The sequence below is a fragment of the Chanodichthys erythropterus genome, chromosome 3 (assembly GCF_024489055.1).
Source record: "Chanodichthys erythropterus isolate Z2021 chromosome 3, ASM2448905v1, whole genome shotgun sequence".
In the NCBI taxonomy this organism is placed as follows: Eukaryota; Metazoa; Chordata; class Actinopteri; order Cypriniformes; family Xenocyprididae; genus Chanodichthys; species Chanodichthys erythropterus.
In genome coordinates this window covers 63,545,897-63,559,450 of record NC_090223.1, presented here as the reverse complement: position 1 = coordinate 63,559,450, position 13,554 = coordinate 63,545,897, and the positions used below count along the sequence as shown (strand labels likewise).

Genomic DNA, 13,554 nt, shown 5'->3' with positions numbered 1-13,554 from the left:
CCGACGTCAGCATTAGAAGAGAGCGCCATCAGTCACAAATGCTGCATCCTCATTGGTTAATTCACAGTGGAGGGGCGCTGCTGAATCAACGAGGTTAAGGCGCGCGTTAGTTAACGTATGGAGTTGCGGCGGGCAGTCGGAATGGAGGAAAAAACAGTTGCAAGACTCAAAAGAAGGTAAGCAACTATGGGATGATATTAGACTCAAAACGATTAATGAATGCACACACAATTATCCATGTACTAGATAAATGTTATGAATGTATCCTACTAGCCACAAACAAATTTGAATCTGTGGAATTCGGGTTTGAATGATTGTGCAGCGATTTGTACATGTTTGCGAATAAAACTGTTCTGTTCTACATTCATAAATCATAAATTGCTCATTCAATAAGTAATTGTGCATTTGTGAATCAGGTGACACGCATGCATTTATTGACGTGTTGTTCAAGTGGATCGCGTTCGGTTCATTTGGATTTTGAGACTTCCTTTCCGCAGTTTTTAGCTTGTATGATCCACACGCAACTGAAAGGCAAGGCAGGCAGCTATGATCATGTAACACATATTTTATTTTGTGAATAATGCCTTTTTTCTTTTTTTTTCTTTTTATTTATTTATTTTTGTATTTATTTTTTTCCCATTGTCAAATCTGCATTTTGTTGATGCCTTGCCCGGTTTTCTTATGCTGTTGTCTCCACGAGAGTTTGTAATAAACATTATTCAAAAAAAAAAAAAGGCAGGCAGCTACCACTAGATGGCAGTCGCTGAATTACCGAGCTGGTATTGCCTACAAATCGAATGGCATTTGTTTGTGGCTAGTAAGATACATTCATAACATTTATCTAGTACATGGATAATTGTGTGTGCATTCATTAATCTTTTTGAGTCTAATATCATCCCATGAGCAACATGTTTTTTTAAAACATAATTTAGGCATTTTAAATGGCGAGTGTATGCGGGTTCTGATACTCTCTGAAAAAACTGGTCGTATTTTGTAGCTATACATTCTTTAAGTTACATAAATTGTGTGTGATTGGAAAAATTTGATCTCGTGCAGTGAGACCCCAATAATTAAATGTGTTGTACTTTTGTTTATTTTACAGAATGAGTGCAGAAGGAACTAATACAAAACTGCCCAGAAGAGCGCGAAACCCTCCGAAAAAGATGAGTTTGTATGAACCAGACCCCAGCTCCCCCAGAGATAACCAAGATCGTAATTTAGTTATTTTACTATACTACGGCTTAGCTAATTTTGTTAAGTATTAAAACTGGTTTAAGTGGTTATTTTTAACGTACTTTGGACACTTTACTAACCAAAATATTCGTCAGTATTTGGTCTCTTATTACTGGAATTTTTATAAATACTGTATATTGGTAGCTTGAGGCACACATATTGATTATAGCCTACAGGAATTTTTAAAGGAATGTCATGAAAAAGGAGTGAAACTTATTTGTACATTTTAGTGACTGAATTTTGCGAGTCATCTCAAAATTTAAGGGATAAAATAATTTGTATAGGAATTGCAGCTCAAAGTTCTTTACAAAAAAGTATTCCTGCACCATACTCTTCATAGACAATGTGTAAAATAAATAAATAAATAAACAAATAAAATGTGTGATAATTAAATAATGAAAGGGATTAAAAACATTGAAAAAATAGAATAGAGAGTGCATAAATCAAAGAGTTGCAGGAGCAAATAAATTTGAAAGTGCTAAAAGAATAAAGTTAATCCTAGTCGAAGGCTAAAGTGAAGAGGTCATTTTGTTGCTTTGCTAAGAGGGTTAGAAATAAGACAATAAAGATATAGTAGCATGTTTAAATAATATTGATTTTTAGCCTGCACTGATTTACTCACAATCTCCTTTTTGTTTACTTTGTGTTCATTTTCAGGACTTTTTGTATTTTTGACCTTTGAAGATGGATACACAGCAAAGATTTTTAATCTCTGTGATATACTTAACAAAGATGATAAACCCATCGCTTGCTTTAGAGATCTGACACCAGGAGAAGAAGTACTTGCAAGATGGTCTGACAATAAGTTCTACAAAGCTACAGTAGACTTCACTGGAACAGCTGACAAAACGGTGGATACCAAGAAGGCGACTAAGAAGGACATGAAAAAAGAGATGCAGCTGCACAAAGATTCTACAACCTTCCATTCCTACCTCAAGCAGGCCAGTCCACCTCTGCACAGGATCACCTAAATACTTTGGACCAAAATGTCATTCAGCCTCCAACAACCTGGCCAGTGTACCAGCCTCCACCCACAGAGTCATTTCTACCTGTCCAGCCACAGCTCCAGCATGCAACTGCCTGGCCACAGTACCAACTTCCAGTTTCCCAGTCATCACCAAATACGCCACAACATTACCAGCATTCACCATTCCAGTCGCTCAACCAGTATCGAACTACTCTGTCTCCAATTCCACACAATTCCAGGCTTTCGCAGTATTCAAAGCATCACCAGCCTCACACAGCACTACCCACACCTTCAGACCAAACACAACAGCAGCCTGTTTTGGCAGATTTGGATCAGCGGAGACAGCCACCAGCTCCTACAGCCAAAGAAAGCTTCCTCAAAATGTTGCACAGTCCTAATACACATCAAAAACCTGCTGTTCTTGGGGACCAGAGCCAGACAAGCACCTCTGAACATGAGACTTCAAGCTCATCTGCAGATGCTTTAATCATCGAACATGATCCAATTCCAGAAAGAGAACCATGTTTCATTTCGCCTGAGTCAGCAGAAGACAGATCGTGGAAGCCATGCGAAGCATGCAAGACAGAGGTGGAAAAATTAGTGGAGGAAAAGGCCAAACTGCATGATGTGCTGTGTGGCATAAGTAAGTATGTTCTGTTTCTCTGTTGCAATTACTTGTTCTTTTAACACTTCTTTTTTTCTCTCAAAGTTTTTCTAACACACCTAATATCTATTCAGAAGAGTTGTGTAAAAAAAAAAAAAACGTGGGTAATAATCTAGTGTATTAAATTGTGCAACATAAAATTGTAATTATGTTTTTATATTGGTATATGTTTAAAGTTCTACTACATTGTCTTACTTTGGACATTGGGAGTTATTTGATGCTTAAGCTAAATCTTAAAAGCTTTTAACAATTTGGTAAAACTCTTATCCAATCATGAAATATTTTGGACTTTTTAAAAACTTGTCTTTTGTTTTGTTTTTTACTTAATGAATGCTGCTGTGTCCCTGTAAGGTAATATACATCTTTTGTGTCACAGGTGGTGAGCACCTCGATGCATTCAGAAGTTTTCTGGACAAAGTGGAACAGATCCAACCTCAGGCTGGTGTTTGGGCTCCAAAAGGCAGATCTCGGCAGCAGGAGCTATATCCAGGAAGTGGCCTCTTCTTGTCCTCGACTCACCTGGCTGCAATCCATGCATCCGCAAAGAAGGACTGCCTTCGCTTGTTCCATCTTCTTTTTGATGAATTCTTTACTGCAGAGGAGTGCCAGAATGCTGTGGCATTTGGGAAACACGGAAAGGTGCCAGATGGGAAGAGAGTCCTGGATAAATTCAAAGTCAATGCAATTATAAGTAAGTTTGTTGCTCATGTGGTTGTTAACAATTTGTGGAAAAAGTTGTGAAAATTCATAGGTAAAAAATGTGTGGGAACCCAATAAGAGGTGTTGGATACCCATATATCACATAGCTACGTTGTGTGTTATGATTGTTTCACTGTCCTCACAGTTTTGCTGCATTTCCTAATGTGTGATCCATAGAGATATTACAATGCGAATTTTGTCGTATCAGGATGAAAAAAGTTGTCAATACTGTTGTGGTAACTGCGGTTACTCAATGCAATCTGTAATTTGTGCTTTCTTTTCTTTTATGCTTGCAGCTTACGTCATGCGCTGTAGTACACTGGATGGTTGGACACCGGTTGAAAAAAGTAAGGTCAAAAAAGCATTCATAAACAAATGCCGCATCAGGGCCACAACACTGTAAATATGGGACATTTGTTGAAATGACAATGTTCACAAAAAGTCCTTGTTTTCAAATTATGTATGTTGGCGTCAGAGACTCAAGTTTATTGTTGTGAATTGTTGTAAACCTGGCCTGCCACTGCTCATAACATTGTTAAAATTGTTACTGTTTTAAAAACAGAATTTTACAAAAAAAGCACTTTAGTTCATATTTTGTAATGACCATGTTTAAACAGTTTTTGCTGTCTTTAAAATGTCTTTAAATTTGTTAATTTTACAAAAAAAAAAGCACTTTAGTTCATATTTTGTAATGACCATGTTTAAACAGTTTTTGCTGTCTTTAAAATGTCTTTAAATTTGTTAATGTTATTTTGATTTAAATAAAGATTCAGATTCAGATTTCTTTATTTCTTTATTACATCAGCTAATCTGCCATTTGCTATAGATTTTTAAAGCCTGATGGTTGTGGATAGATCTTCTGTCTGTCCTGCAGTGAAGAGAGAGTAGCATTCCCGTCCGTTGTTTCTTTGGTCCATCAAGATGTTCTGAAGTGGATGATCTGTGTTGTTTAGAATGGTGAATCTAGTCTGGTAGGAGGAAAAGGTCATATGATTGAATTAGTAATTCATGTGCGTGCGTGTGTGTTTGTGTGAATGAGAGGGAGAGTGAGCGAGAGACTCGGATATTGCTCCAGTATTGCTAATTTTCTTTTTCAAAGGAGAAATAAAGGAGTCATTAAAAACACAGAATTGAGATTAGCAAGGCATCTCCTTTTAGTCTCAGGTATGACTCCCTCTGATTATTCTGTCTCACCTATTGCTCCTAGTGAATTTTAGGAGAAATGTATGAGAAACATTTTAGACAAAATAGAGATTAAAATAAGGCTTAGATGAGAATCTCACATTTGTCTCCTGAGCTATAGAAAAGCATACTTTGAGCAGTAAAATTTTCCTCTGGGGTTAGCCCAAAATTATATAAAAAAGAGAGAGAAAAAAGACGTGATAGCGGTTTCTGACACCACGAAAATGTATGATCACCGCCCCAATGAATGACTCTAACGGTATATGCGCTGCACGCTACTGCAAAATACACATTTGCAGCATAAAATCAATCGCCTGAAACCTACTTTCCAGCGCAGGCAAACCGCTGGATGGATAACCCCATTTCGTCAAAATTCAAAGATCAGGGATTTGCACTCAAATCTATTAGGCGACCTTCTACGTTGTCAAGCGACGAATAGGGGTACCCTCAACGTCGGATTATGGACGTGAGGGGGAAATGACCAAACGGCAGTATGTGACGAATAGGGGTGAGACCGTGTTGATATTACATATTGTAAAAAGGGGCATAATAGGTGCCCTTTAAAAACTTCTTGTTGACAAATGAGTGAAAGCTAGTGGTTTGAAAGAAAGTGGTATAAAGATTTATAAAGATTTTAAATGTCAATTAAAGAGTATTTTGGGCTGCACTGTGATCCTTCAATACAGTGTTTGAATGTTGTCAAATGATTCTTGTTCTAAATATGCCTGATATATTAACCCCTTTTTGTATTTCACCCATAAACTAACTGCATTCAGAATTTATATCAGTCTATCGTAGAGCAACTGATGCTAATTCAGAACTTTGTTCTGTTTCTCCATTAAAATAATGACAGATATCTAGAAAAGTAGTAAAGAACTGTAAGAAAAAACAGTTAAAAGCACAGACAAAAATAATTGTTCATTGAGGTCCACAAATCCCCTCAGTCTGTTGACAGCAATGAAATGAGCTTTAAGTGTCACTTTACAGCAGATCTGAAGACATCAGCATAATAAATGAGGTGAAAACAGGAACTATTGACATGAAATAAAGAGTGTTTTCAGCAGTTTCTCTGTTAATATTGATGATCCTCAGACTATCAACACTCATTCAACAAGATCATTAGCAGATCATCTCACTTTATTCTGAGTGTTTGCTGATAGACACACATTATTGAAGTCCCATAAACTGCTTTAATTAAAGACATGGATAAAACACCAATAATACAAAAACAAACACTAATGGCACTCATCTTCAACAACCACTACTGCTAAACATTTTACCATAATAAAACAAAACATTTAGTTTTAGATAAATTAATTTATTCAATTAATTACACAATATGGCGATTAATTAATCACAATTTAATCCCACAATTTAATCCCAAAAATTTGTCTGAGAAATTACCTCCAAAAGATCATCTAAGAGACATTACAAAAAGTAGCTTTAAATATTTTATTTGATTCAACATGAGGGTGAGTAAATGATAATTATTAATATGGAAAAACGATTTATTTATTAAAGTTATACTCTAAAAAGAATTTAAAACTGCCAGTAGGTGGAAGTAAATGTCTTAATGAGTGAGTTACTGAATCCTTTCCAATCATTCAATTCATTCAAACGGCTTTCAGGAATGAAGTAAATGGCTCTCTTTATGAGTGCACATCTGAATAATTGATTCATCCGATTGATTCGCTCAAAACGTAGATTCATTCAGATTCATTCAGATAAACACTGTTTAGTAACAACGTCATACTAAATCAAAAGCAAAACATTTATAATGGTTTTAGATAAATGACCATATTAACAAAAAATAAAAACATGTTCCAGGAAGTGACAAAGTAGTTCCTTATGCAATGATGTCCATACAGTGAAAGCTTTACAAAAACTGCAAATAGTTTAAGTAGAAATCTAAAATCTCAGAGTTTTTCTCTAAGTTAGATCTTTCCAGCAGGATTTGTGAGTCTGAGACGGGGAGAGTTTTCAGTTTCTGCACATAAAACTGTTACATGTTAAAGATCTAATTACTTTATTACAATGAATCTTATCATAAAATCAAACAATGTTTCATGGTTATAGTTAATTCATAGTTATTAGCAGCAGTGGTTGATGAAGATGAGTGTCATTAGTGTTTGTTTTTGTGTTTTTTTTTTTATCCATGTCATGTTGTGAGAAATAACAGTATTGTCTTTCATTAAAGCAGTTTATAGCATGTTCTCAGATATCCTGACTCCAATAATGTGTTTCTAACAGCAAACACTCAGAATAAAGTGAGATGATGTGAATGTCTTGTTGAATGAGTGTTGATAGTCTGAGGATCATCAATATTAACAGAGAAACTGCTGAAAACACTCTTTATTTCATGTCAATAGTTTCTGTTTTCACCTAATTTATTATGCTGATGTCTTCAGATCTGCTGTAAATTGACACTTAAAGATCATTTCATTGCTGTCAACAGACTGAGGGGATTTGATGACTACAGATATGTACAGTTATTTTTGTCTTTGTGGTTTTAACCGTTTTTCTTACCATAATCCATATTTGGAATCATTTCATAACATTATATTCTGTTACACTCTAAAAAATGCTGGGTTAAAAACAACCCAAGCTGGGTAAAATATGGACAAACCCAGCAGGTTGGGTTAAAAGGCACCTATTATGCCCTCTTTCACATGATGTAATATAAGTCTCTGGTCTGGTCAAGTTTCATCTTAAAATACCCCATTTGCCCCTATTTGGGGGTGAGCAAAAACATGCCTTTTACTATATTACTGTATTGCTGGCTAAAAAAATAAATCCAAAATTGGTTGAAAAAAATAGCTGGGTGAAAACAACCCAATCCCTGGTTTTGTCCATATTTAACACAGCAGTTTTTAGAGTGTATCTTTTAATATAAAAACAAACCCCGCAACTGATATTATTGAATGAATTTATTTTATTTTGGCAGATCAGCTCCTCCCACACTGGGATTCATTATCAGTGAAGCTCGTCCCACATCACTCACATCATCAGTGAAGCTCCTCACACTGGAATGGATCAATAAATGCTGGGATATTCCAATCAGATGACGATCAGATCAGGAAGAGCTGAAACCAGTAAAGACTGAGTTTATTAAAGAGGACAGTGAGAACATGAGTGATCCAGAACCCTGCAGAATGAAACACACTGAAGATACTGAAGAACAAAGAGGTTGGTGTTTATTCTTCATTCATTCATGATGCTGAACAACATTCATGTTAGAAAGATTCAACTACACATTTAGATATGCAGTTAAACTCATTTTCAACAAATGGTCAGTGAAGTGAGATTTGAAAAATGTTCATATTGATTGTCAACATCAGGTCAAAGTACAGATTATTTTACATTTATTTTATATCTGGTTCAAAATGTACAACAATGTAACCAAAATTTTAGACATGTTTCAAAATAAAAAAGTAGTAATATCAGTAAACACCAAAGTGTATCAAGTAAATTCACTTTCCAGAATGGCTGACAGGGTTGTAAGTTTGACTTAAGCAAAAGCTGATTTATAGTTACTGATAAAGTTGTATTTTTCATAAAATGTAGACGTTATTCTTAGTTAAACTGAGACGATGGATTGAGATTATTTCCTTGTCCTCCCATCATGCTGTAGAAAGAGCCCAGATGATGTCACTGCCTGGGCGTCACAGTTTTAAGATTAGGAAAATTCATAACAGGGTTGAGGGTAGAAATTCACTTGAGTTTGTTTTCAGTGTCCCACATTCACATGTGTGGAAGTCTGTGAAAGAAAAAGTGTGACCAACCCTTAATAACTAAATAGTTTTTGCAAAATTAATATCAATCTAAAAGTTGGTGTCGATATGTCAATAATTGTGTCATTCATCAAAATATCGAATAGTTCTCACTGATTTGTCTTTAATGTTTTAAATATAATAACTGTTTCAGCTACATATAGTAAATATATAAAAAGGCATCAAAGTGATCAGAATATTTCATAGCAGTCGTTTATTTCAGTACATGAAGGTTCACTTTTATGTTCTTTCACTTCATAATCCTCATTTTGAATCACTTTAATATACTGAAAATGAACTATTTTTGTCATTTCAGAGCTGACGGAAGTGAAGGAGGAGAGTGAAGAACTGAGTGAAGTGGAGGAGGAACATCATGACAAACCTGGAGAAAAACCTTTGAGTCGCTCAAAGACTAAAAATAAATTTTTAAAGAAAAGAGCCAAGAAATTTTTCACCTGCACTCAGTGTGGAAAGAGTTTCTCAACCAAAAAAAGTCTTGATGTTCACATGAGAGTTCATACAGGAGAGAAGCCGTTCACATGTGATCAATGTGGGAAGAGTTTTACATCAAAACAAAATCTTGAGATTCACAGTGGAGTTCATACCGGAGAGAAGCTGTTCGAATGTAATGAATGCGGCAAAACCTTTCTCTGGGCAACAAACCTGAAGAGACATCTGAGAGTTCATACAAAGGAGAAGCCACATTCATGTTCTGTGTGTGGAAAGAGTTTTTCACGGCTGTCATATTTACAAGAACATGAGAAAATTCATACTGGTGTGAGAGAGTACATGTGCTTTGAGTGTGAGAAGACTTTTACTACAGCAAACCATTTAAAACGTCATGAGAGAATTCACACTGGAGAAAAACCTTACAAGTGTTCACACTGTGACAAGAGATTCAGTGTGTCATCAGATCTAAAAACACATGAGAGGATCCACAGCAGAGAGAAGCCGCACATGTGTGATCAGTGTGGAAAGAGTTTCTCTTTTAAAAGTCACCTGAAGATACACATGAAGATCCATGCAGTGGAGAAACCACATCACCACAGTCTGAAATCATGATAAGTAGTTCATAGTTGTCTTACAGCCACAATAAGCGGCAGGACAGTTTGGTGGTTGCTTAGTGTCTGCTTGGAAAATCTGAATCTTCTCCTGAAACTACAACAGAACGATCAAATCACTGTTTAAACAGACTGTGTGGATTCTTCCCTTAAGGTCAATGTGACAAACTAGTGACTTACACTTAGTGAACAAACTGCCATGTTTCTATTATTGTCATTTACAACATAACAATAAAACAACCTGTAATTGACAATATTAACTCGCTGTTGGTCCTCTTCATTCATTCCATGATAAATCTCCCACCATTTTCCATCATCATTCCTTCAATCTTCTGTAGTAGTTCTTGTACCTGATCATCTGATTTACTCCTGATGATTTACTTCAACACAGTTTGATCTGAATCAGGACAGGCTGATGTGTTTTACCGTAGTGTCTCTCTCACCTCTAAACATGCTCTCATGACTGTAATATAAGGAAAAAGCAGCATTGAGCATCATTCATAATGTTAATGAATGTTTCATTGATTAACACTGTATGAGTTAGTCTTTACACTGAACTGCAGCTCTAATGATTTATAGTTAAAACCAAAGAACATATTCATCTGTTTTAATGTTTAAACAGAAAATATGATTGAGTTGTTTTGAGAGATTGAGCTGATTTACTCCATCTGCAGAATCATAGATGAATCTCATGTAAATCTCATGATTCAGATTCACACAGCCAGAAGTGATGAGACGATCAGAAGAGAAAGAAATAACAGGATTGTAGGATTTGGACTTTTTAATTTTATCTCTAGGATTGTTGGAAAGGAAACACTCGCCCTGGTGGTCCGGTCAGAACCCAGGAACTCAGTCAACCACAGTTCTTTCTTTTGATGACTTTACTGAAGCATTTGTGTGTGGTCTGTACAAAGATAAATAACAATTACAATAAGTAAATAATACAGACTTCAGATTAAATTATTTAACAGTCCAATATAACAAACAATAATACGTGTAAAGTGGAACATTACTCGCAATTCACGAGTTCACACTTACAAATAATCCGATAGTAAGTTGTATGCGAAGCAGTACTTGTATTTGGCCTGCTGTCTGAGGAGAGGGCTCTGAACTCGGTATTTGCCCCAAACCCAGAGTACTCGCCAAAAATTGCAAACCAATGCAGGACAGCAGCCAGAAACATTACTGATGACCCACAAAAATTGCACTGCGTAGGCTGATTATGCTGTTTGGTGGGTTAGTTTGAAGGGCAGAGGCGACATCACTCCTGCAGCAGTGGATATATTAGCCAGTGAGCTTCTGCAGGAGCTGAGTGAACATCACTGTTGCGGCAGTGAAAGAATTGGCCAGAATAACTGAGCTCCTGCGGGAGCCAAGGTGCATCACTGCTGCAGCAATGATAGAAAAATTCTACTGTATTGGAATGATGGTATTAGTTGAGTTGGATATGGTGGCTTGCAGGTACGTGTGGGAGAACAAGCTGGAGCTGAAATTAGCTGATAGGTGTTTGTTGGTATTCTTTAATGTGGAAGCGATTAGATCGGATGTAGTTCTGAAAAGCTTCTTCAGACCAGCGACCAAGTGTTTCAATCTAATGCTGGGAGAGGCCTTTTTGGGTAGCTCTGTCACGGTAAATCACGGAGACAACGGACAGATCCAGGTGCAGGGTAGTTTAATGGGTAATCCAAAATCGTGAGTCCAGAAACAGGCAAGGGTCAAAATCCAAAAGGCAATCAAACAGAGAACAGGAAAAACAAACAACGACACTGGTAAACTGAACTGAAAACTCCATGACTAAAGCAGAAACAAACAGGGGATAAATAGACAGACACTGATGAGGGAACACAAAACAGCTTGATAGATTTGTTGCATTTGTTATACTGTGGCTGTTACATAAAAGGAGAAATTAACAAAAGAATTTTGAACATTGAATTTATCATAATCAAACACACCTATTTCTTGATGTAACACCTGAATGCTACACAATGTGTTACTTTAGTACAACTGTAGTTTTCTGTTTTCTGCTGCTTTGGGCCTCACTGCATTAAGTCACCTCAGGATTTCAAGAGAAACCAACTATCACATTCCTGGAACCAGGGTTAGGTCGAAGCCTTCCAACGGCCATCACGTGCTCAGTGAGCCTCAATTTGCCAATGTGCACAACATTTAATGACTTTTCAGAAAGTATGGTATTGGCCAAAGCTTGTGCCAAGACATTTGGCATTGCTTGATTCAAATAACAAGGTTTTTTTTTTTGTGGAAAAGTTTTTTTTTCTTAATTTTTATATATATATACACAATTAGGGCATTCTGTATGTTACATTAACTTGATTAATGTTTATTTCCATTTTTTTACTTTACTGTTACTGGGTCAATAGTTCACCTTTGAGAACTCTAAGTTAAACATTGAGATTTGCTATATCTGAGTGTTTTAAAAGCAAATGTATGTCTGTGTTCCCAACCCTCTTCTTGGAAGCAAGCATTTGGATGTCTCCCTTACACGATCCATCCATTTCAGGGATTGGGCTGGATCTGAAATCAAATACTCTGAATGAGAACTGTTGTCAGGAGTTTTCTTTCCTTCAGTGTTTCGGTCAACATATATATATATATGTGTGTGTGTGTGTGTGTGTGTGTGTGTGTGTGTGTGTGTGTGTGTGTGTGTGTGTGTGTGTGTGTGTGTCCTAGGAAGACTGTGCTGCGCAAACGTTAGCTATGCTCAAAAATGTAAACTAGTAATTTAAAACTGAATAAGAAAAACGAAAATGCCTACTATGAGTAAATATTTGCTGCTTCACACTGACATGGCTCAGTAACAATCTAATTTGAGAGATACAGTAATTTATAGATACCTGAAGCTGTTGCATCTTGGAGTTTATGTGGTGGCTGGGGGTGTTTTACTTCCTTTTTTTTGAAGAACTTTGAAATATCCATTTTAATTTTCAAATAAACTGATCTAGTAAAATACTACACACCAACGAACTGCAAAAGATCTAATCTCATTAGCTGGATCGTGCACACCCTTAATTTCTCATCGATGGTTGGCCGGTTTACATGTCAGTCAGAAGCAGTGGGCGGTTCTTGTCGGGGATGAATGACAACGTAAGATTTCTCAATATGCCTAGTTGTCTGTACTTGTGTTCTTGAGGACTTGTGAAACGTCAAAGTTCACATCTAGCCAAGTACAGTTTAAATCCCTGGATGTGTTCTTGATCCGCCCCTTTTATCGAGGATGCATCGAGAGGTGACGGAATTGAGACAGCCAGGTGTCCCAGAATGCATCTCGCACTAACCAGCAAGCGTCAGTAAAGGAGGAAACCAGCATAATTTAAACTTATTACTGTTATTATGTCATTATATGTAGTTTTAAGAGTTTTTCAGGTGAGAATGTGCTGGTTTACAGCTCAAATTTGTGGTTTATTGATAAAGATAGTGCCTTTCTGAAAATTTGATCTGATGTCGATCACCGGACGCTCAGTGCTCATGTACCCAGCCCAGAGCAGCCTTACCTCGGCTAGTCCTTCTGATGTTTGTTGCTGGCTCCATTTTGGCTGAGGGCAACGTGACGTTTCATAACTTTATACATTTAGGCTATACTTATCTCATGGTCATCTTTTTCTTTTTTTTGCTGCAGTATTCTCCTACAATGGTGATTTATACATAATTTATTATCATACCTTTTTGGGGATGGAATGTTGTTAAATCAGGGAGGAGGATGAGACCAACTCTGAATGTAACACGTCGCGTTTGCATCCTCCTCCTCGGCCTGCTAACAGGGTTAGAATTTTGTCTGAACTTCCTCAGCCTGAAAGAAATGACAGAAAAAAAGTTTTAGCCAATGTTCCCAAAAATAAATATTTTATATCAGAAGGGAGTAGATATCCAATGACAAGTGGTCAATAATGATAGGTATTTTTTAGGTTTATTAGCATCTCAACATTACAAGTAAGAAGACCAATGGCATTCCCCAACTCTTAA

The 13,554-nt window shown here is 36.6% G+C and overlaps 2 protein-coding genes across 2 annotated transcripts in view; one reads left to right on the top strand and one right to left on the bottom strand.

Annotated features, from left to right (window-relative positions):
- The window catches only part of LOC137005697 (gastrula zinc finger protein XlCGF57.1-like), a 661,382-nt gene that overhangs the window by 59,872 nt on the left and 587,956 nt on the right, over positions 1-13,554 (top strand). The window contains exons 5-6 of the mRNA XM_067366463.1: positions 8,955-9,390; positions 11,237-11,246. Of these exons, the coding sequence (XP_067222564.1) occupies positions 8,955-9,390; positions 11,237-11,246 (446 nt within the window). The remainder of the gene's footprint in view (positions 1-8,954; positions 9,391-11,236; positions 11,247-13,554) is intronic.
- Positions 1-13,554, bottom strand: part of LOC137005779 (gastrula zinc finger protein XlCGF57.1-like) — a 576,742-nt gene that overhangs the window by 446,375 nt on the left and 116,813 nt on the right. The window lies entirely within an intron of this gene.